The 25,248-nt window shown below is 42.2% G+C and overlaps 1 protein-coding gene across 3 annotated transcripts in view; it reads right to left on the bottom strand.

Annotated features, from left to right (window-relative positions):
* Positions 1–23,531, bottom strand: part of LOC120318728 (protein FAM13A-like) — a 31,359-nt gene extending 7,828 nt beyond the window's left edge. The window contains exons 1-6 of one of the 3 annotated variants that reach the window (XM_039366742.1): positions 22,662–23,531; positions 22,350–22,511; positions 18,989–19,148; positions 17,994–18,203; positions 16,209–16,392; positions 13,440–13,575 (exon numbers count right to left, since the gene is read on the bottom strand). In XM_039366742.1, the coding sequence (XP_039222676.1) occupies positions 13,440–13,575; positions 16,209–16,392; positions 17,994–18,203; positions 18,989–19,148; positions 22,350–22,379 (720 nt within the window). In that variant the 5' untranslated portion in view covers positions 22,380–22,511; positions 22,662–23,531. Of the gene's footprint in view, positions 1–6,236; positions 6,932–13,439; positions 13,576–16,208; positions 16,393–17,993; positions 18,204–18,988; positions 19,149–22,349; positions 22,640–22,661 lie in introns of those variants that run through there. The other 2 variants (XM_039366750.1, XM_039366759.1) reach the window with 2 other exon arrangements.
* Positions 23,532–25,248: the final 1,717 nt, after the last annotated feature.

Raw genomic sequence — 25,248 nt, 5'->3', positions numbered from 1 at the left:
CTTTCCTGATTTTTTTTTAAATTATGATTGATAATGTGTAATTTAAAAAAGAAGTACAAATGTGGCATGCAGGGAGAATTCATAAACATACACATTTTGTTGTATTTAATGGTTTCTTGGGTTCTTTGAATTAAGAGCCCTCATGAATCACGTTCTCTGGTGAGAACTCACAGCATATAAATATTAAATAACTGGAGGACTTCTGCTTCTCTTAAGTAATGACTGATTGGCCAAATTGCGAATTCTCTTTTGGAAGTCCCAACAAAAAGGGCTTAACATGTACCAACAGCTCTGGTGCCTAGGTTGATTCTGGTGCCCAAGCCTAGAAGACATCCAGAGCAAATTATATCTTTTCAATGTAGCTTCTGATACATCGGCCAAATTTCTTCTGAATCTGAAAGGCCACATCTGCTCAATCTCATTTGAAGTCTATTGGGTTGCACACAACCCTGTGTTGGATTTTCCCCTTGAAATAGCTTCCAGAAGGGGCTCCATCAGTTCTTTTCTGTTGAACCACATTTTGCCATTTTTATTTATGTCTTGGGCAAATTCGAGGTAGACCGGATCTGTGGATAATGTCATTTGTCGACTATAATTACAAAATCCATCCATACTTGGTATAAGCACACCCTTGACTCAACACTCTTGAGCTCAGGATTTTGTTTTGAGCATCCGATCTAAGCTGAGCTGAACTTTGTTGAATAATAATCTGTCTCTTGCAATAAAAAAAAATTACCCTGCTTATCACAAAGCAGGAGAGAAACCAGAGAAAGCCTTCAAAAAAAAAAAAAAAAGCCCGCATCTGAATGTTCAATTCATAGTTCTTCCTGGAAGTAAATCTGATTGTTTATTCTGTCCTCAACTCATGATTATGTGCACACACCCAAACAAGCGCACTTTTTACCCCTCAGCTTGTCTGTTCAGTGCTACGCTGATAAATTGCTAGTTTTAAAATGGATTGCAATGTGTAATTAGATTATGCCTATTGTGTGAAGGAGCAGACTGAGTTGTTTTCTGCTACAGGACAATCTCTACTTCCTACCATCTGCGCTACTGAGGCTAAACATCATGTCATCACTTGGCACTTATTTTCTCTGAATAGAAATTCAGATTGTATCAGTTTTTTTTTTAAAGCCATCTGATTTCTGTTTTCTTTCCCTCAGAGTATGGTCTAAACAGGGAAGGTGGCTTAGTATTTGTCCCAAATGGCTAGCCGTCACAAAAAATAAGCACACAGTATGTTCAACATATTGGGGAGGAAAGCTATGGCAAATCTGGACAGCATACTAAAAAGCAGAGACATCACCCTGCCAACAAAAGTGTGTATAGTCAAGGCCATGGTTTTCCCTGTTGCAATGTATGGCTGTGAAAGTTGGACCCTAAGAAAGGCTGAGCGCCAAAGAATGGAGGCCTTTGAACTCTGGTGCTGGAGAAGACTCCTGCGAGTCCCCTGGGCTGCAAGGCAATCAAACCGGTGAGTCCTAGAGCAGATCTAGCGTGTTGGTTCTGCCACCATTGAGCTAGGCCATCCCAAAAGAGAATGTCCATATCCATTCTTCCAAGTTCTTCTCAAGAGAGACCAAATTTTTCCAGTGTACCCTGGCACATTGCAATATACATTTTATTCAAATAGATATAAATCATGGTCTAAAATTGATATGATATGGAGATCCTCGGAACTTAGCGCGATGATACAAGAAACAGAGATAGAAACTACCGTATTTTCCAACGTATAGGACGACTCGGCATATAAGACGACCCCCGACTTCGGTGCCAATTTGCATACCTAGAAAGTCATCTTATATGCTGGAAACTACCGTAATTTCTGGCGTATAAGACGACTTGGCATATAAGACGACCCCCGACTTCGGTGCCAATTTGCATGCCTAGAAAGTCATCTTATACGCTGGAAACTACCGTAATTTCTGGCGTATAAGACGACTTGGCATATAAGACGACCCCCGACTTCGGTGCCAATTTGCATACCTAGAAAGTCATCTTATATGCTGGAAACTACCGTAATTTCTGGCGTATAAGACGACTCGGCATATAAGACGACCCCCGACTTCGGTGCCAATTTGCATGCCTAGAAAGTCATCTTATACGCTGGAAACTACTGTAATTTCCGGCGTATAAGACGACTCGGCATATAAGACGACCCCCAACTTCGGAGCCGATTTGCATGCTTTAGAAAGTCGTCTTATATGCCGGAAAATACAGTAATATCTGGGCAGATCACAATCCAATAAAGATGACTTGGAGAGGAGCCAAGAAAAAATTAAGATGGTCCTTGAACAAATCTATATGAAAAGAAAAAGAATTTATACAACTAGTGACAAAGGAAATGGACTTCTTTTTTTAAAATAAATAAGAAAGAAGAGACGTCACTTCAAAATGTGTGGGGCACAGCTAAAGCATATTTCAGAGGGCTGGCTATAAAGTATGCTGCTACAATGAATAAAGAAAGAAAACAACGACAGTTAAAGTTGAAGGAAGAATTTAGAAAATGAGAATTAGAAGGGCAAATAGACCCACAAAAGAAAATACTTAAGAAGCAAGTGGAGATAATAAAACATAAACTAAACTTAGTAGAGCCGGAAATAATGGCTCAACAGATGAAAAGGGCTAAACAGAACTTTTTTTGAAAATGCCAATAAACCGAGGAGATGGTTAGCATATAGGCTGAAAAAAGAAAAAGAGAAAAAAAAACGATAAACAAGTTGCAAGACCCAAAAGGTGAATTACAGCTTCAAGATGACACAATTAAACAAAATTAGTAAAGACTTTTACGAGATATTTTACAACGCGGAGGAAACTTCAAAAGAAAAAACACAGCCGTACCTAAAAAAAGCAGACTTACCAAAAATCCCAGAGAATATTCAGAACGTATTAAATGGGAAAATATCAACGATGGAGATAACAGAGGACATAAAAAGGCAAAAAAAAAAAATGATAAGAGCCCCGGGGTCCAGATGGATTACCTGCAGAGCTCTACAAATCATTACGAGATATACTAAGTCAGTATATGGACGCGTCAAGCCTGGCCTCCTGCAGTGCCATCTTTGGATTTTTTGAGTCTCTCTCACCTGTTGCTGCCAGTTGCTATGACAGAAAGGGCCAGATGCATCCTTGCAAGTATTTACAGGAAATCTGACTTGATAGAGATGAAGGATATTTGAGGAAAGACATATAAAGATGAGGAGAAGAGATCCATCATATTAGACGATTAATTCAGCTCATTATCTGGCATCACACATATCTCACTGCCAGGGGAAGGTTAATAGAAAGTTTATGAAACTTTGAATGCAATTAAGCCTCTGAGAAGCACCCAGTTAGGAGCTGTGGCAGTTTCCATGGTAACCAGAGGGCTTAAAACCAGCATCAGAAGATTAAATTGAAGGTTATTGAGGGAAGTTAGCCCAGAGAAGGAAATATTAAAAGGGCAGAAAAATATATTTTTCCTCAAAAGGATTTGTTAAAACCAAACCTGGCCCCAAATCTATCTCTCTGCCCCAAGCAAGAGCTAGCCCCATACAAATGCAGATGTAAAGCCATCAGAAAGTTGAAGCCAGAGCACTCAAGAAGACAAAGAGAACATCTGCATGCCCCACCCAAACTCTAGGGGTCATTAGCCCCATCACCTGGGAAGCAGGATATGATAATAGGATTAAACCACAGATATCAAGGCCTAGAAATACACTCAGAAACAGCCTCAAGGTTCATGCCACAGGAACAGGAAACTATTCCAAACAAGGCTAGAGGGGGTATAAAAACCTACTGCCCATGTGCTCAACTTCTCTTTCCTCTCCTCTGCTCTTTCTTGCAAGGACCATCTTTCTGCTTCTTCAATAAACTGTAACCTTCTTCCCAAAGCAGTCGCCATGTTGCTTATTTATCCCCGGCTTGGATGAACCAGAATGAAGACTTACCTCTGACAGTTAAAAAAAAAAAGTACATTAAAAATAGTTCTCCTCCAATGTTTCTCTTACTGGTTGATGACTCCATTTGGTATAGTGTTTACACACTCAAGTAAACAAACGATAACTGGCAACCAATAGCCATAAAATATTTTCTTGAAAACAGCTCATCTGCTTATTAGAATGTCAACAGATCCTAACCTTTAAATCTGTGGGTTTTGCAGCTGCGGGGCACATGTTATGAACATAAAGTTGGGCTTTGTCCCAGTTATCAGGACCTTCATGCATCAACAGCATCAGCACACAAAACAAAGCTACCCCAGCAGAATTTTTGGTCAAAGATAGTCAGCAGTTAGCAGCATCTGGCAAACCTTACCTAGTCTCAGAATTTAAGCAGAATCAGGCCCGGTTCATACTTGCATGGGACACTTTCAGGAAATTCTAGAGCAGACATGTCAAACACAAGGCCTAGGGGCCAGATGCGGCCCGCGAAGTGGTTTCATGCGGTCCACGAAGCCATCCTGGAAACAGTGATCCCCGCTGCCTTGGCCCTGGCCCAGGCCAGCCAGGAGCCAATGTACAATTTTGTGGTGGCCATCTTGGCACTTGCCCCCATGGACCATGCCTTGGCACTTGCTCCGGTGGACCATGCCTTGGCACTTGCCCCGGTCCCACCCCCTTCTGCCAGAGACCCTCAGATCTGTCCCACTCCTGCCCAGGCCCCCATAGGCACCCCCACGCCCACCCAGTAGGCCATACCCACTCCATCCATGCCCACCCAGTAGGCTGCACCCACTCTGGCCACACCCACCCGGCCCCCCCAAGGGCAACCGCAGTGCTGATGCAGCCCTCAGTGAAATTGAGTTTGACACCCCTGTTCTAGAGTCTAAGGTAGCCTGGGCACTTGGTGGGATAGCAGTGAAGATCCTAGAAAAGTTATCCAGATGTTATGCCGATGTCTATGCCTGCAAAGATCCATGTAGGCAAGGCTTTTCCATGTGACTCTCCTTAAAGAAGCAGGATAACAAGAGTCTTGATCGTTTTGAACTTGGATATTGGAGGAAGCTCCTGAGAATACTATGGACAACCAAGGAAAAAAAAATCACACGAATCATCAGACAAAACCTGGCATTTGCATCTGAGGAGGCACAAATGATTTGATTTAAATTACTATTGTATTTTGGGCACGTTAGGTGAAGGTCTCAGGAAATCCATAGTGGAAGATGGAAGGGAAGCAGAGGACAACCATCCAGAGAGTAGATGGACTGATGAGAGAAAGTCTCCCAAAGGAGCTGCTAAGAGTTGGCATTGACTTGTTGACACGTATTAAATCAACAATCCTGGCAGAAGGCAATGGCGATTCATTTCCGTACTGCTGCCAAGAGAATCCCTTGGGTTCTATCTGTAGAGTTTCTTTGGACTGACCTCGCTGGAAAGATTTCTCTTTTACATGTGAAAGGCAATGTTCCCATGGATTGTTTGGGCCCGACCCAAGCAAGCTTAGAGCACTCTGAGAATCACCCAAAGGAGGGAGGGGTCTGGGCACAACATTTTGAGAGTCCCATTTAAGGCACGTTCCTCTATGCCAGGGCTTTTCAACCTTTTCACCCATTGTACCACTTTTAGGATACGGCATCATCCGAGGACCACCAGTCGCCTAGCAAGGTGTCAAAAACTTGATGACAGAAAAAAAGGAAAAAAGTGATGAAGTACAGGTAGTCCTCGACTTACAACAGTTTGCTTAGTGACTGTTCAAAGTTACAATGGCACTGAAAAAAGTGCCCCCCCAAGCCACAGCTGAGCAAGACACCTGCCTGCCCGCCCGACGGCGCTCTTCCTCCTGTCCGAGGTTTTCATTGTTGTGAGCATTTCTGTGGAGGATTGGCAGCGGGGGTGGGGTGGGGGTGTTTGGTTTCCCCCCCCATCTGCTGGGTGGTTGCAGCAGGTTTTGGTCACTTCACATGACCCTGGGACACTGTGACCATCATAAATATGAATCAGTTGCCAAGCATCTGAAGGTAAATCACAAGACCCTGGAGATGCTGCAACATTCCAGCTGATCGGCGCTTCTTCTGGGCTCAGCAGAAGTGCCAGGATCAGTGCTGCTTTCCAGCTGATTGGTGCTTCTTCAGGGCTCAGCAGAAGTGCCAGGATCAGCGCCGAGCTACAGCTGGAGCCTGGCGCTGATCCTGGCGCTTCCACTGAGCCCTGACAGTCCCTAAGCTCCGATCAGCTGGAAAGCGGCACTGATCCCAGCGCTTCCGCTGAGCCCTGACAGCCCTGCAGCTCCTGCCGTCTCTCGCTCAGGCTTGTGCGGTGCTGCCACTGGTTCAGCTCATTCCCCTCCCCCGCTACCACTTTTCTAGGATGGTCACGTACCACCTGCCAGGTGCCAATGTACCACAGGTAGTAGCGGTACCACTGGTTGAAAAGCCCTTCTCTATAACTCCGAATCCAACACAAGGCATCATCCCGTCTGCATATGATTCCTCACCAGAGGAATCTGGATTCATGCCAACATTTTTTTGTGTTTCAGAAAAGTTTAGTTCTCCCCCTCTGTTCAACGATTTGGCCAAAGAGATTAACCTTGTCACTTGCTTTGAAATTTCTCTGCTTTGGCTTAGCGCTGTTGGAGATCTACTCTACCAGCAAAAGTCTTCCTTTGGGGGGTGGGGGGAAAGATTACGTCAGGTTAAAGAGAACTTCAATCTGACAGACAGAAAACAAAGAAAAGGTATCTCAGAAGTACATAATGAATGTGCTATTTTTGATCTATCTGGGCTAGCCTTGAAGTGGAGGTGCAGAGGTTGCTAAAGAAGAGGAAAAAAAGAGGATTTCATCCTTGTGTTGCCTTAGCAACGAGTAGATGCTTGGTCTCTTCCTGGAAGGGTTGTCAGAACAAGCCTGTCTGTATATCAGGGCTCCTGATGAGAAGAGTCACGCAGAGGAAATTAACGGGGAGGAGGGAATTCAGCTTTGGTGGGTTCTTCTCTGGACTCTGGCTCCCTCTGAACCTAATAATAATAATAATAATAATAACAACAACAACAACAACACCAATAGTAATAAGCACCTTGGGTGCAATCCCAAAACAACTGGAGCACCACTTGAACACCATTGGCATTGACAAATTCGCCATTAGTCAATTGCAAAAGGCAGCCTTACTAGGAACTGCTTCCATCCTGCGACGATACCTGTAATACTATCATCCACATCTGCCTATCCCAGGTCCTTGGGAAGGACTCGATAGGTAGACAAAAACGCCAAATCCAGTCTGAACATCTGGCTGACTGTGCGATGATGATGATGATGATGATGATGATAGCAGCAGCAAGGGTAGTACCAATAGTAATAGGCGCCTTGGGTGCAATCCCAAAACAACTGGAGCACCACTTGAACACCATTGGCATTGACAAATTCGCCATTAGTCAATTGCAAAAGGCAGCCTTACTAGGAACTGCTTCCATCCTGCGACGATATCTGTAATACCATCAAACATCCACATCTGCCTATCCCAGGTCCTTGGGAAGGACTCGATAGGTAGACAAAAACGCCAAATCCAGTCTGAACATCTGGCTGACTGTGCAATGATCCATCATCATCATCATCATCATCATCATAATGTTGGAAGGGACCTTGGAGGTCAGCTAGTCTAACCCCCTGCTCAGGCACGAAACCCTATACCAGGGGTAGGCAACCTCGGCTCTTTTATGACTTGTGGACTTCAACTCCCAGAATTCCTGAGCCAGCCATGCTGAGGGGAAATGGAGAGGTTTCCAAGCTGAGCCACGCTGGCTCAGCAATTCTGGGAGTTGAAGTCCATGAGTCATGAAGGGGCCTAGGCCTTCTCCACTCATCCCTTAGTTCTGTTTGGGTCGTTTTCCAGGAGGAGCCTAGAAATGGTTTTGAAGAAGAAATTCAATAATTGTTAGGTAAACACCAGTTCAACCCTGAAAGGATGGCATGCATCCCCTCCCCTACCCAAGTCTTGTCATGTCTAGTCTTCATTTTGGCAACATATCATGGACTGTAAAGCTGAGGTTAAATAAGTAGACTTTTAATGGCATAGCTTTCACCCCAAGGGAAAGGAAGTCTGGGCCTCAATCACAACTTAAAAAGCAGATCTGGAAGACTGGAGGGAGAAAAATCTTCCTTCTCCTCATCATTCTGCTGGACAGCTTTGATAGATCCCATTTATATTTTTCTGAAGAACTATGGGGGGGGGGGAGAAGTGAACCTTGAGGAGCAGAGAACTGCAAGCAGCTCCTGAGTGTGGTATTTACAGAGCTGTCTTCTCAACCTGTCCAGTAAAACTAGGACAAGTTTTTAAGTGATTTATTTTGTTGTGGAAAGGATAGGATTGCAGGGGAAAGGATGGGAATTTGTTTGGGATGTTTTCATTTCTTCTAAATTTGCCCTTACGCAAATGAAATGGGCGGCAGCTGCCTAAAGATCAGCCTGTTTGGCAAAACATTAAATAAGAGTTGTAGAATAAATAAAAACAGTGAGGAATGAAACCTGACAGTAAGGATTCCTGCCCAAAAAGAAGGAGGAAGAGGAAATAATATTACCAAATGTAGTTATTTTTTGTTTGTTTGTTTACTGGTTTCCCACTTCCATCAAAAATAAATTTTGTTCTTACAATTATATACATGTGTGTTTAAATTAGTTAGATGATTTTTTTTTTGAAAGTCTATTAAGGATAGAACATATATAATCATATACATACAGATATATATGTTCTGGAATTGAAAAAATGTTCAGTTATGGAAATGGAATTTTGAAATGCTTAAATTGTTTAGGTGATTTTTGATAATAATATGATCTGATAAAGTATGATAATTAATTGGATGGAATTTGAAGTTTGTGTAATGAATTGAAAGGATTTTTCTTTTCTTTTTTTTCTCTTTCTTAATTAAGTTAGTTACAATTATATACATATGTGGTTTTTTTTTGTTGTATGGAAATTTATTTGGAAAAAAGAACCTTGGCTTTGTGGTTGATAAGATATGATAATTAATTGAATGGAATTTGAAATTTGTGTAATGAATTGAAAGGAATTAAGGTTTAACATTTTTTTTAATTAAGTTAGTTATCATTGGAAGAAGAAATGAATGAGATTGATGATAAAAAGAGGGCTGAGAGAGATTAAGAATTTTAATATACTTGGTAGAGATATTTGAAGTGATAATTTGTTGATGTAAAACAATATTTGATTATGGTAATTCTAAATTGATAAAGCTTTAAAACAGGTTGAGTAGTAATAGAAATTTAAGCTAGAAACGGAATATATTAAATCTATTATGTTATCTGTGAGAAATAGAAAGATGATAGTGAATGTATTAAATTGAGCTGTTTTTGTATGTTCCCCCTCCCCTTGGGATGTTTGTTTACCCAAACACCACGGTGTGTCTTAAATACTTTTTGTTAAAATTAAAAAACCAATAAAAGATATTCAAAAAAATAATAAAAAAATAAATTTTGTTCCATGTTCTAATACTTGAAATGGAATGAAATCATTAGCTAGTTTGTCTTCTGTTTTCAAAAGGCTATCAAGGGTTCTTCAAAGGATGCACAAATTATCTAAAGAGCAGGCATTTAAATCCAAATGTCTGCTTGAGCTCTCCTCATAGCTTGCACTGTCTGTAGTATTATTCGAAAATAACTGTTTTTGGATAGTATAAATCAGAACGGAGGGTGCTTGACATGGAAACTGAACAAATTTGCCCCCGAAAAGGATGAATGCTTTGCAAATCGTAACCTCAGACTGACCCTGTTTTCCCAGAGCTATGAGCAGAAAAAGTAAAAACACAACATTGCCACTGTATGGATGGAAGGCGCCAGACAGCTCTGGGCATACTCTGCTGAAATTCATTTTTCCTCTGTCTGTTCTGTGAGGTCTTGAGGTGGCAAGGCAGAATGGAGAATCTGTGGAAAAGCAACAAATGTCCCAAAAAAAAAAAAGCTGCAGGATGAAGGCATTTTCAAATGAAATGTGTAATTGTTGAACTGGAAGATCACAATCAGCTAAAACCCCTGTGCCTCTATTCTAACATTCTGCTTTGTGTTTATGGAGATTCTCAGTCATTCCAGTCATGGTTGTCCCAAAGGAATTTTTCAAGAGGTAATTGGACTTTGTTTTTCTTTGAAAACCTTTCAGTTCTCATCCAAGAACTTATTCTGTTCTGAACTGAAGAACTGAAGAAGTTTCTTAGAGGAAAAATGAAACATCTTCAAGGAAAAACAAAGAAAGTCCAGTTGTCTCTTGAAAAAGCACCTTTGGGACATGTCACTTTGTAGATGACTATCTAGACAGCATACTAAAAAGCAGAGACATCAACCTGCCAACAAAAGTATGTATAGTCCAGGCCATGGTTTTCCCAGTTGCAATGTATGGCTGTGAAAGTTGGACCATAAGAAAGGCTGAGCACCAAAGAATTGAGGCCTTTGAATTCTGGGGCTGGAGAAGACTCCTGCGAGTCCACTGGACTGCAAGGCGATCAAACGGGTCAGTCCTAGAGGAGATCAACCCTGACTGCTCTTTAGAAGGCCAGATCCTGAAGTTGAAACTCAAGTACTTTGGCCACCTAATGAGAAGGAAGGACTCCCTGGAGAAGAGCCTAATGTTGGGAAAGATGGAGGGCAAGAGAAGAAGGGGACGGCAGAGAATGAAGTGACTGGATGGAGTCACGGAAGCAGGAGGCGTGAGCTTCAATGGACTCCAGAAGATGGTAGAGGACAGGAAGGCCTAGAGGAATGTGGTCCATGGGGTCGCGATGGGTTGGACATGACTTTGCAACTAACAACAACAAAATCCAGTGAGCTGTTCTACAGCTCCTTGTTCTGCGACTTAGACCCTCAATGCCTCAGCAGGACAGCTGGGTGGGAATGGTCGGGCAGATTAGAAACCATGGATTTCCTCTATCTTTAACTCCTCCATTCTAAATAACAGTTTAACCAGCAGCTCACCATATGGTCAGTTTTTCCAGATCAAGGGACAGACACTGAGAGAAAGCTATGCACAGGAAACCGGATTAAGAAGCAAGGTTAGAATATTCCTCAGTAGTTTCCACATTGCTGTCCCACTGAACAAATTAGCTTTCCAATCAATATTGATTCTATAATTGCAATATAATAAACTTCATTCTCCTCTTAAACCAGATTAATTATAGAGATTAGGCATGCTTGACTTAATACAGTGGGCGAATTAATTAAATCTCAGTTGCCCTGAAGCAATGTATTTGTTACATTCCACTTAAACAACATTTTAAAAAATAATATTAATTAAATAAGAGCTAAATGCAGGCTTTGGGAATTGTTGTTCTCTCTCTTGAGGTTGGGGAGAGATTCCCAATATGGAGACAGATCTAAAATCACATCACAGAAGTATTCCTAGTTTCTCTTTTTAATCTGCAACAGGAAAATTAGCTCAAAATCCTCATCAATTTAGATGGAAGAAGAAGGAGCAGATAAGGACAACAGGCAACACAGTATTGAATAACTGGAGGTTGTATAAATATTTATACAACCTCCAGTTATTTATAGAAGTATATACCGAGAAGGTTAGATAAATAGAAGTATTAATGTAAGAGAAAATTAATCTTATTGTATATAATACAGATAGGGAAATTTGGAGAGAGAAGTTGCTCGGACATTACCCCTGAATTGTATCTGAAGAGGGATGAGAGGGAAGAAAGGAGAGGAGAGAGAAAAGAGTAAAGGAGAGGAGAAGGAAGTAGGAAGGTTGGAGGAGGAGAAGTGGGGAGAAAGGGGAGGAGAGTGGTGAAGGAAAGAGAAGAGGAGAGGAAGAAGAGGGAAGTAGGGAAGAGAAGAAAGGGAGAAAGAAGGTAGAGAAGGAGTGTGAAAGGGGAAATGGGCGAGCAACACCAAAAGTCAGGTGTATGTATTTACTTCATTTTATTAAAAGTATCTTATATATGAATGTAAAAAGAATGTATGTTAACATCTGATAAATATCACGGTATATGTATGGGGGAGAGTTTGGAAAAATAAAAAATTATTATGAAAATTAGTTCAAAATCCAGCTGTTTAGATGGATGGATGGATGGTTATTTTATTGTTCTGAAATAGATGATTTTTGCTCTCCCTGTGAGGAACATTAAAAACCAATCCTCTTTTTTGCCTGTATTCATTGTGCTCATAACTGCCACAAGTGACTGCACAGTCTAGGGAGATATTAAGTTAGATGAAGGGAGATCCATGATCATATCTTTTTTTGTATAGATTTTATTAGTTTTTATGTGGTTAGGAATAAGGTGAGATTGGGGATGGGATTAAGGTTAGGGTTGGGGTTGGGGTTTTTTCAAGTAACATTGTTTGTGAAATACAAATACAAATAGCAAACAGCATAAAATCTGGGTTCATGTATTTCACAAACAATAATAGAAAATATTTAGCAAACAGCATAAAGTCTGGGTTCATGTATTTCACAAACAATAATAGAAAATAGTTAATTATGATAAACAGTATGTTAATTAATCACTCCATAGCCTTATTCTTGCTCATATATATTCATAATTACATATCACCTTCCTTTCTCTCTGACTCATTTTTCTAGCCATTGATAGAAATTATCCCATATTCTAAAGTACACTGAGTCTTCTTTCTCTTTTATCTTTAAAGTCAATCTATCCATTTCTGCACACTCTAGAATTTTCTTAATTAGTACTTCTTCAGCTGGTAAATTTTCATTTTTCCAATGTTGGACAAATACAATTCTTGCTGCCGTTAGCACGTGTGGTATTAAATATCTGCAGCCTTTCCCATAATTAGCTCCCTATTATTCCTAACAAAAACAATTCTGGTTTAAAGTCTATTGGTTTTTTTAGTCATTTTCTCCAACCATAAATATATTTTAACCCCGAATCTTTTTGCTTTAGGGCATGTCCACCAGATATGATGATAATAAGTACCTGGTCTTTCTTTGCATTTCCAACAGTTATTTGAAGTATTTCTAAACATTTTTGCTAATCTCACTGGTGTCGTATGCCATCTGTAAAACATTTTAATCCATGGTCATCTCTTGAACTGGTTCAACAGTGGGTGCTCCAACACTGGAGGATTTCAAGAGACTGGACAACCATTTGTTTGAAATGGTATAGGGCAGGGGTAGGCAACCTTGGCTCTTTTATGACTCGTGGACTTCAACTCCCAGAATTCCTGAGCCAGCCATGCTGAGGGGAAAGGGAGAGATTTCCAAGCTGAGCCATGCTGGCTGAGGAATTCTGGGGGTTGAAGTCCACGAGTCATAAAGGGGCCATAGTTCCCCCATGCTGGCTGAGGAATTCTGGGAGTTGAAGTCCACAAGTCATGAAGGGGCCATAGTTCCCCCATGCTGGCTCAGGAATTCTGGGAGTTGAAGTCCACTAGTCATAAAAGAGCCAAGATTGCCTATCCCTGGTGTAGGGCCTCTTGCTTGAGCAGGGGGTTGGACTAGAAGACCTCCAAGGTCCCTTCCAACTCTGTTATTTGTTTATTCTGGTCTTCCCTGGAGGCTCTTACCTGGGACTGCTCTTCCATTGGGGAGAAATATTTGCTGGCGCTCTCCAGAAAGAGGTCCTCGTGGCGCTGAAGCATATGCAGGAGCATGGCATTACAAAGGGTTTGCTTTTTGTATGCCAAAGGGCTGCATGGAATTCTAGAAAATACAAACCAAAATGATACTTATAGCAGTAGTAAGGAGGAGCAGCACAAGGAAGATGGGATGCCAAAGGTTTAATGTTTCCCAAACTCAGTTATTCTGAAACGTTTTTTTTAAAGTTTTTTATTTATAATACAGTAAAAACAAAAATGGACATAACGTAACATTCCAGAATAAATATTTGTAACAATTTGTTCCTCTTAATACATATAGTTAATACATCATTCTTAATCTCTAAATAAACTTATTCTTCTATACCAGTGGTGGCGAACCTATGGCACGGGTGCCAGAGGCGGCACTCAAAGCCCTCTCTGTGGGCACGGGCACCGTTGCCCCAGTCCTAGGCCTTCAGCTGGGTTTTATAAAACCTTTTCGCTTTAGGCCTCCGCCGCGGTGTGCAAAAAAAAAAAGGTTCAATCAATCAGTCAATTTCAACTTCTCTGGGGGGGGGAAGATCTCGCAAAGTTGGAATTGATTGATTGAACTTTTTAGCCCCACCCAGTCTGCCATTACCACCGCAGCCACGCCCAGCCAATGGGCCACACCCAGCTGATGGGCCACGCCCACCCGATGGGCCAGGGCGGTTTACAATGTATGCTTTATTTGCATCTTGCCCCCAACAATCTGGGTCCTCCTTTTATTTACTTCAGAAGGATGGGAGGCTGAGTCAACCTCAAGCCCAGGGGTAGGCAACCTTGGCTCTTTTATGACGTGTGGACTTCAACTCCCAGAATCCCTGAGCCAACCATGCTGAGGGGAAAGGGAGAGGTTTCCAAGCTGAGCCATGCTGGCTCAGGAATTCTGGGAGTTGAAGTCCACGAATCATAAAAGAGCCAAGGTTGCCTACCACTGTTCAAGCCTCATCAGAATTGAACTCCAGACTGTTTCCAGAGTTAACCTGCAAGGCTGCATTCTAAGCACTCTGCCACCGTGGCTCCTTTTGATCCCAATATTTGACCCAAAAATAAGAAATATTAGGATGTTTGGCTTTGCTATTGATTCTCGAGAGACATTATTAGAGAGAATAAAAGAGTCTAATGTTGTGGGAGATGCAATTTGGATCACAAAATGATATCATACTTTGCTATTATCTGATGTGCATCTTCAAGCGCCCATTTAGATAATAATAATAATAACAACAACAACAACAATAAAGTTGGAAGAGACCTTGGAGGTCATCTAGTCTATTAGATGGTCTATTAGATTATGCAAGGCTAAAGGAAGTGAATGAGGGTAAAATCCTATACCATTTCGGACAAATGGCTGTCCAGTCTTTTCTTAAAAACTTCCAGTGTTGGAGCATTCACCGCTTCTGGAAGGAGGTTGTTCCACTGGTTAATTGTTCTAACTGTCAGGAAGTTTCTCCTTAGTTCCAGGTTGCTTCTCTCCTTGATTAGTTTCCATCCGTTGCTTCTTGTCCTGCCTTCAGGCGCTTTGGAAAATAGCTTGACTCCCTCTTCTTTATGGCAGCCCCCGAGATATTGGAACATTGCTATCATATCCCCCCTCATCCTTCTCTTCATTAAACTAGACATACCCCTCATACCGGTGAAGTTTGGATTTTCCCCAGAAAAATTGCTTCACATGCTGCTTTTTAACACCTTTTGGAGATTTAGTTCAGTCCCTCTGAAGCTACTCATTCCTGTCTCCAATTTTGTCTAGCACAGTGGTTCTCAACCTTTCTAATGCCGTGACCCCATAATACAGTTCCCCATGTTGTGGTGACCCCCAAATGGGTGTGGCCACCAATAAGAGGGAGTAGGACAGCTAGGGAAAAGGGGAAAAAATGGCAGACAGCATGGTTTGGTGACCCCCGTGAAATGGTCATTTGACCCCAAATGGGGTCCCGACCCACAGGTTGAGAACCACTGGTCTAGCAAGAGACACATTCTGGGTCATCTTTTCAAAATGAAAACCCACCCATGATTCACATTTGCAAAAGACCGTAAAAAGAGATTTAACGAACTTTTTTTAATAAACACTGCACATGGGAAAGCTTTCTCGAGCTTAATCTGGAAATCCTTAATTACACTAAAAGAATTAAGGCTTAAGCTAGGCCACGATTAACTGAAAACAAACACTCAGTCCTAGGTAATAACTTAACAGGGCATGGGAACTTTGGAACCGTAGAGCCTTTTAAGCGAGCTGACATTTTAAAACAGTCATTTTTAAAACAGGCTGTTGGAAAAGCACCCAAATGAAAATACATTTATTTCAACAAAGCTCCATGACAATGAGTGTCATTAAACTGGACATACCCAATTCCAGCAACCGTTCCTTATATGTTTTAGCCTCCAGACCTCTAATCATCTTTGTTGCTCTTCTCTGCACTCTTTCTAGAGTCTCAGCATCTTTTTTACATCGTGGTGACCAAAACTGGATGCAGTATTACCAAGGCCTTGTAAAGTGGTATTAATATTTCACCTGATCTTGATTCTATCCCTCTGTTAATGCAGCCCAGCAGATTCCAGAGCCAAACATTAAATTAACACTTGTTCTAATCAAGCTATCCTATAACACCTCCAGTTTCGTTCAGGAACGATGATTAGATGATTAGACTATTCAAGGTGAATTAGACAGCAACTCGGGATGGTTTAAGCAAACATGGAGATAACGAAAGAACTTCCTACCGGAATAATGTGGGGCCAAAAACAATGGCCAGGTTCTCCAGGGTCATCTGATTCACATCACTGTTTTCAGCCACCTTGGCGAGAAATCTAACAAGGAAACAAGCAAGGCGACTGTGGGCTTCCGGCAGGCGACTTAATAGCCTTTTTAGACATCTCGTTTGCTCCGTGGCGCAGTTTTTGTTTACTGTGAAAGATGGGACAGTAATGATTAACAGAGAAAGATTAGCATCAGTTAGAATTTGTTCGGTATTTCCTAACTGTTGACTCTCAAGGCATGTGCTCAAAGCCTTGCTGAATTGGGCTTCCCCGGAGATGGTAGCTTGCACGTCCTAAACAAAGTATTGCATGCAGGACTCCTGAGTATATTTGGGGCCTCTCTTCAAGGAAAGGATATAGATTTCACTCTGTGCAAATGTCTTTAGAGCAGTGGTTCTCAACCTTTTTAATGCCGCGACCCCCCCAACCAGTCGTAAGTCGAGGACTACTCAACTGGTGCAGCACCGTTTGCAGAATGGGACTTTTGGCGGGCTCAGCAGGGCAGAGACAGCCTGGACAATTCCTATTGGCTTTTGAAAGCTAATAGAATTAGACTCTATTCAAGAGAGTCTATTCTATTGGCTTTCAAAAGCCAGTAGAATAAAATGGAGTAGCACAGCTAAGGAAAAGGGGGGAAAAAATGGCGGACTGCATTGTTTGGCGACCCCCGTGAAATGGTCGTTCGACCCCAAATGGGGTCCCAACCCACAGGTTGAGAACCACTGCTTTAGAGAGATCATTGGGGAATCGTTGACCAAGCTCCATGTTTAGAGAGTCTATTAGACTATGCAAGGCTAAAGGAAGTGAATGGGGGTTAAAAAAGACAAGATAAGAGAGCACATAGTCGAGGGAAGAGGGATTCAATATTGGAGTTTAAGTAAATGTTAGATGCATGTAACAATAAGCCAGCGTGCAGAAATGGGCATGACTTTAAATTCTTGTTCGTGGCCCAGAATAACATTTTTGTTATGAAATTATTATGGATCATCGCACAGTCAGCCAGATGTTCAGACTGGATTTGGCATTTTTGTCTACCTATCGAGTCCTTACCCAGGACCTGGGATAGGCAGATGTTGATGTTTGATGGTATTACAGGTATCGTCGCAGGATGGAAGCAGTTCCTAGTAAGGCCGCCTTTTGCAATTGACTAATAGCGAATTTGTCAATGCCAATGGTGTCCAAGTGGTGCTCCAGTTGTTTTATTATATGAGACCATAAGAAAGGCTGAGCGCCAAAGAATTGAGGCCTTTGAACTATGGTGTTGGAGAAGACTCCTGCGAGTCCCCTGGACTGCAAGGCAATCAAACCGGTCAGTCCTAGAGGAGATCAACCCTAACTGCTCTTTAGAAGGCCAGATCCTCAAATACTTTGGTTACCTAATGAGAAGGAAGGACTCACTGGAGGAGAGCCTAATGCTGGGAAAGATTGAGGGCAATAGAAGAATGGGACGACAGAGAATGAGTTGGCTGGATGGAGTCACTGAAGCAGTAGGTGTGAGCTTAAAGGATTCTCCAGAAGATGGTAGAGGACAGGAAGGCCTGGAGGAACGTTGTCCATGGGGTTGCGATGGGTCGGACACGACTTTGCAACTAACAACAACAACAAATGAGATTCCCAAATACAAACAGTAGTCTTGGTTCATAAAACACCAGATTTAACTGTGGTGGAAATTTAATAACGAGGAGGAGGAGACATCATACTTCCTTGCATCAAAATAAGAAGAAAAGGTGTCTTATGCACTTGCTGTACCTTCAAAAATGGCCCAAATATCTGTGCACAGTTCCTCCGGGAAAACAGCGGTTGGCAGCTGATTCAGGAACAGTTTAAGGATGCTGGCAACAGAGTTGATATCTCCTTCCTTAACAAGGTCAACTTCTTCTCCTTGATCATACTTTAATCTAAGCGCCCTGATTTTGGCTGCTGATCCATTGATCCGAAAGAGGCCTTTGTGATTTAGCCCTAGGAGAAGACGCAACATCCTGTATATTATTAATAATGAATGCATTCTTATAGGGTTCCAAGAGGACCCACGGATAAATAGAAGAGACGAGTAGGTTTGGAGGAACCCCCAAATTCATAAAATTATTTAAAAACATAATTATATTAAGGGGAAGAAAGGAGACCTTCCTCCTCCTGATTCTGATTTTCTTTTAAAGACTGCTTCCTTCCTTTGAAGGAAACATTTCCTTCTACAAATGTCTTGCACGAGACAGTGAAATGCTGTAGAGCAGTGGTTCTCAACCTTTCTAATGCCACAACCCCCAACTGGTCGTAAGTCAAGGACTACTCAACCAGTCGTAAGTCGAGGACTACTCAACTGGTGCAGCAGTGATGGATCTGCCATAACTTAAACTCTAAACCAGACATGTCAAACATGAGGTTTTCATAGGAGGAGCGGTTTTCTTCTCCATCCAGAAATGTCCTTGGGAGGAGAACTACCCGATTATAATAATCCGCATTTGATTATTAGAGTAGATCCTTGAATTTGTGGATTCTGCTTGATTTGGGATCTGGATAAGGTTAGGATTTACCTGAGAACTCAGAACTGTCTATGGACAATCATTGCAGAAGATGTCCAGGGCCACCGGTCACCAGTGACATTGAAGGGACACCATCACCAACGATATTAACCCCCAAAGTACCTGCCATTTCCTGACCAAGTGCAAGCACACTTTGTTGTGTTGAGGATTTCCTTCCGAAAGGGAAAAAAAAATGGTCACGACCAAGTGGAATCACGGACTTACCAAACTCTTCTAAATATTCCACTGTGTGTTGGACAACTAAAGGAACAGACCGGTGTGTCGTATCCTTGGCGACTATATCAAGGGGAGAACCAAAAATTCTTTGAGGCTCCGGTCCAATTTTATTTCCACCTTGCTTCAGTTTTACAGATGACAACGATTGCTGCAAAGAGAAATAATGGTGCTGTTTGCCCTTGCATCATAAATTTTTAAAAATTATAAAATATCAAGGTTAGAACAACAGGGATATGGAACTGAGTTATGAGCCTTGAAAATTGTTGGGCATGGATTGATGTGGCACGCAACATGAACAGAAAATAATTGAAGGGGGGGATATTTGCTGGTTCCACTAACTTGGGCAAAGATGTTTTTATTTATTTATTCATTTATTATTAATTTTTTTTTCATCAACATATGTTAATTTTTCCAATCAACAAAGTTGTCTGGAGTTTGCTAAGCTAATACATGTTCAATTCGTAATCCTTCATTCTTTTCTCTAACCAAAAATAAAATAAATTCTAAATTTGATAGTAGTCTGTATCTTCTTGGGCAAAGATGTTGTATGCCTTGTAACCTGATCTTCCCCCAGCCAATTAATATTTTAAATGAAATAACCTTACTGCATAAGAAGATTCAAGTTTATAAAAACCTACAGTTTTACTATATTTATTCCTGCACCCCATACTTGGTGTAAAATGCAGATAATTAATTTATCTCCTGTATGCCTTGTATTACATTGATCGGCCTTCTTGCTTGATTTGTATACATACAATGTATGACTGTGGTCCACATGCAAACTTGTTAATGATAACAGAGAAAGTCTTAATCAAGCATACATTTAGGATGGGATTAAATCAGCCTTTCCTAAGCGTTTCTGGAAAACAAGATATAGTACATCTGCAGGATTACCACAATTGACTAAACAGAGCTCCCAAGTTAAAAAAAAAAAAATACAAATAAGTTCTTTTCTGGAAACAATTATTTTGACACTTTTTGGTTCATGCCACCTTGTTGCATCCATCTTTTAAAGATCTGCCATTGTTCCTGATGCCAAATTTATTGTTTTGCAGTTTGTTGCTTAGTTTATTCATCATTCATGTTGGCAAAGCTTCCCAGCTTCTTGACACCTCTTTCCCATTCACCCCTTTTGAGGACAAAACAATATTTGCCTTGCTCCAGTTGCAGTTATTTCACTAAGTCTCCAGGATTTTTAAGGGTTTATCCAGACCATCAATTAATACTTTAAAGGTTAGTGAGAAAGTTAGGGTACCATATATCTGGTGACATCAGAATAACTGAGTTGGAAGGGATCTTCTAGTCCAAGGGTAGGCCACCTTGGCTCTTGTATGACTCGTGGACTTCAACTCCCAGAATTCCTGAGCCAGCCATGCTGAGGGGAAAGGGAGAGGTTTCCAAGCTGAGCCATGCCGGCTCAGGAATTCTGGGAGTTGAAGTCCACAAGTCATAAAAGAGCCAAGGTTGCCTACCCCTACCCCAGATGGTGGGCAAGGAGTTGTGGTTGAAGATCAAGGGTCTGTATAAACAGGCAGTCCAGGGGCAATGCACAGAGAGCTGAATTAGCTCAAGGACCTCACCAATGATGGGCCTACCACAGGGGTAGGCAACCTCGGCTCTTTTATGACTGGTGGACTTCAACTCCCAGAATTCCTGAGCCAGCCATGCTGAGGGAAAAGGCAGAGGTTTCCAAGCTGAGCCATGCTGGCTCAGGAATTCTGGGAGTTGAAGTCCCCGACTCATGAGGGGGCCATAGTTCCCCCATGCTGGCTCAGGAATTCTGGGAGTTGAAGTCCACGAGTCATAAAAGAGCCAAGGTTGCCTACCCCTGTTCTAGTCTAACCTTGCTCAAGCAGGAGACACTATACCAGTGGTGGTGAACCTATGGCACGGGTGCCAGAGGTGGCACTCAGAGCCTTCTCTGTGGGCACGCATGCCATCACCCCAGTCCTAGGCCTTCAGCTGGGTTTTATAAAACTTTTTCGCTTTAGGCCTCCGCCGCCATGTGCCAAAAAAAAAAAAGGTTCAATCAATTTCAACATCTCGCGGGAAAAAAAAGGTCTTGCAAAGTTGGAATTGATTGATTGAACTTTTTAGTCCCACCCAGTCTGCTGTTACCATCACAGCCATGCCCACCCAATGGGCCACACCCAGCCAATAGGTCACACCCAGCCAATGGGCCACACCCACCCGGCACTCGACGATGCATAAATGGGTTTTGGGTTGCAGTTTGGGCACTCAATCTCTAAAAGGTTCGCCATCACTGCACTTCCAGACAAATGGCTGTCCAGTCTCTTCTTAAACACCTCCAGTGATGAAGCAACCACAACTTCAGGAGGCAAGCTGTTCCACTGGTTAATTGTCCTCACTGTTAGGAAGTATCTCTTTAATTCCAGGCTTTTAAGAAGAGACTGGACAGCCATTTGCCTGGAATGGTATAGGGTCTCCATGGCCTTGGAGGACCTAGAACCTGGGTGTCCTCATTCCAAGTCCAACACTTTTACCACTCCTCCATGTTGCCTCTCTAATTCTCTCATGAGCACCAAGCTATTGAAATGAAAGCTAGGGTATATAATTCTGTTATTATGGGCATGATTCTGTTTTGGAGTCAATATTGCTTTGATGAGCAATATTAAACTGAAGTGAATCCAAATGTTTAATTCCATTCATTTAATTGTTTTTCAGGCTTGGAAAGCATCCTTCTGTGAACAGAAATTGCTTTTCTGCATGAAACAGAGCATCTGGACCCAATCCAGTATATTCTCCTCTCAAGGCTGAGATAGCAAAATAAAAACTGGCTGTCACATTCAAGGGACAGTTCCAGGGTTTAAGGTCAAATCTCAGTCGAACAGCTGTCACGTGAATTTCCAAAGGAGTCCAAGTAGAACAAGGCTGTACTGCAATGCAATATCTCTCAAATATTAAAAAAAGAAAGAAAACGCAGCTGAAACGTTCATCAGTAATTAACTTAAAGTTAGATTTTGATCATGAAACATGAGCTCTACTCACTGCAGTACGAAAAAAGGAATATAGATTGTTATAATATACTAAGGTAAATCTCATTGCCTTTTAGTAGTTATCTGAAATAAATCAGACCCATAGAAATAAATCATATTCCTAAGTAAACATTCTTAAAATCAACACATGAAAGACAAAATATTGACAAGGGAGGGGGGGAATAAAATAAAAGGGAGAACGTTTACAGATAGTAACCGAGCAGGACTGACAAAAGCAACCCTGAGTCTTCTTGAAATAAATCAGTCGTTCGCAGCAGCCTTCTGCCCTTAACTACTCAGAAGGTGCTTTTGCAAACCCTCAAGTTAGGCCCAAGGAGTTACACTGCACTTACACAGAGGGAAATGGAGGCCCCGGTCCCCATATTATGTCTGAATCAGAAGTTCTCTTAGAAGAGAAGGCCCAGGGTCCAAACATGGTGCTCCTCTGCCTGTCAGCAACTCAGCAGGGCTGGGGCTTTGTAGAAATTGATCCTTCCAGGTAGACTTGACAGGTGCTAAAGTAAACAAACAAAGGCAGTCCTTAGCAGCACCAGATTTACGTATGCCTAGGATACTCTCCTTACTGACTGAACGCTTGGACAAAAACTCCTTGGGAATGACAAAGCTATGGATGTTACCATGGCATCCCGCATACACATACACACCAGGAAGCAATGACGTCCGGTAATGTGTTCTCTGGGCAGCAGGACACCGAGTAGGCACTGACAGGATTACGTGGAGTGGCAAAGTGGAGCCCTGGTGCAGAAGGAAGGCAGAAATAACTCAATGGTGGGGCCCTTTCCAGAGTCTTCACTCTGTGAAGGAGCAATGTCACTTTTTAGATCTATAGTTTGTTAGGGAAAGGGAACAGTTGGGGCCCAAGACCTAGCAAGAATTTCAGTTTGGGGAATGCTAAGCCATCAGGTGTACGGTCCAAAAAAAAAAGTCAATTTGGAGGCCACTGTGGTATGATTTAACCTCTGCCAGTTGTTTGTGCGCATCGTGCGTGCATCTTTGGAGATGGATGCTTGTCTCTCTGGCCAATTGTAACATAACCACAGGCTACATTTTGGTTATTAGGCATTATGTGTGGATAAAGGAAGTCTCTCCGAAAGCAGAGCACTCGGTGGGCCACAGATGTTAATTGCACAGCTCTTGATAAATGGGAGAGAGGAGGAGCCTCCCCTGGTATCACACAAACTGAACACATCCCACAAGTCAGTTCCATGTCAGCTCCTGGCTTGTTCCACTCTCATGCTGTCAGTTCAGGGGGCTGATTGCAGACTCAGTCCTGAAGTATCTGACACGGGAGCAAATTGATCTTTGTATCTGCCTCTCGGCCAGTTGTCCGGGTGGTGTGATACTCCATGGAGAGGACCTCGCTCGCCCCAAGAGCTGTTCTCAGCATTTCAAGGTCTGTAGAACCAGACACAATCACAAATCAGAGACGATCATCAACTGCTCTGCAGGGAGAGAGGAGCCAAAGACCTACAGTAGTGCCCAAAACTGTGGAAACCTTTTGGGAAAAGTGTATTTTTGAGGTTTGATGGCTAATAACACCACTTTTTTTTGAAGTAGTACCATAAAATTATATATCAATGGAAAGATAATTTAATCAGGAATGTAACACAACAAAGTTTGTTCAATTATCTGTACTGTATTCTATAAAAAGTTATAGCCAAATAACCAGAAAAAGGAAGCACAACTTGCTCAGGTTGATATCAGGTAGCTTTCCTTCGTCTGATGGTAGCCAATGAGCATGAGTGTTTAGAGAGCCAATCGGGTGTCATCTTGTTTTGGCAATGAGTCAATCGGATCATAGCAGGATTCAGTGATTGATGTCCTGTATTGAAGCTGAGAGGAGGACATTTGTCAGGGTGTTATGTGATGGCTGTCAAGATGGTTGGGGTTTTTTTTGTGTTCTTTCATTTAGTGAGCTTGCAAAACGTAATAAAATTAAAGTCATGGTGTAAAGAGTTGACTGGTCGCCCAGAAAGTGATGTAAAATAGTATTATTAAGTGAACAAGGCTACAGTTATAAAGAAATTGGAAGAAAAATTGGTGGAAGCTTAACCAAAGGTGGCATTTCTACTGTAGGCTTTTCCCAAAAGCTTTCCACAATTTTGACCACTATTGTAAATGCGACTGAAAGTCCCCTTTGTTGCTTTTTAACAGGGCTCAAATGATTTTGACTTACATGAATGCACAGCTGGAACAGGGCCAGAGACAAGCTAGGTGTCGTGTAAATGTGATGCACCATGGAGAAATCTGGCCCATAGGCTTCATAATTGCTCTCCTGACTATTGTATGCTCCTTGACTAAAAAAATAAACCTCTTCCTTACCAAACGGCTTTTCTTTTACATACCTATCCATATCCATGTTATCCTTACAATAATAATCGACAACAATGAACGTGATCAATAAATGCAACTGAGTAAGCTACATGAACTTGCAACGAAAGCCCCATTTATTTCTCCAGAGGATTCAATAGCTGAATTGCCTCCCTCCAGCAACCCTATTGCTATTCATAAAGAATCCTAGAATCCCACGGCTGGGACCTTGGAGGTCTTCTAGTCCTGGGGTAGACAACCTCGGCTCTTTTATGACTCATGGACTTCAGCTCCAGAATTCCTGAGCCAACATGGGGGAACTAGCCCCCTCATGACTCGTGGACTTCAACTCCCAGAATTCCTGAGCCGGCATGGCTCAACTTGGAAACCTCTCCCTTTTCCCTCAGCATGGCTGGCTCAGGAATTCTGGGAGTTAAAGTCCACGAATCATAAAAGAGCCAAGGTGGCCTATCCCTGCTCTAGTCCAACTCACTGCCCAAGGCAAGACTGCCATCCCGGATTTGTATAGACTGCTCTTTCCTCAGCCAGCTCATTGATTTATCTGCCTGGTATCCCATTTTTTTTTCTCTAGGACAGTGGTTCTCAACCTTTTTAATGCCGCGACCCCCAACCGGTCATAAGTCGAGGACTACTCAACCGGTCGTAAGTCGAGGACTACTCAACTGGTGCAGCACCATTTGCAGAATGGGACTTTGGGCGGGCTCAGCAGGGCAGAGACAGCCTGGACAATTCCTATTGGCTTTTGAAAGCCAATAGAATTAGACTCTATTCAAGAGAGTCTATTCTATTGGCTTTCAAAAGCCAATAGAATAAAAGGGAGTAGCACAGCTAAGGAAAAGGGGGAAAAAATGGCAGACTGCGTTGTTTGGCGACCCCCGTGAAATGGTCGTTCAACCCCAA

The sequence above is a fragment of the Crotalus tigris genome, unplaced genomic scaffold (genome assembly GCF_016545835.1).
Source record: "Crotalus tigris isolate CLP2741 ecotype Arizona unplaced genomic scaffold, ASM1654583v1 scf7180000017598.18339901613:2243638, whole genome shotgun sequence".
Classification (NCBI taxonomy): domain Eukaryota; kingdom Metazoa; phylum Chordata; class Lepidosauria; order Squamata; family Viperidae; genus Crotalus; species Crotalus tigris.
This window is presented reverse-complemented; position numbering and strand designations above follow the sequence as displayed.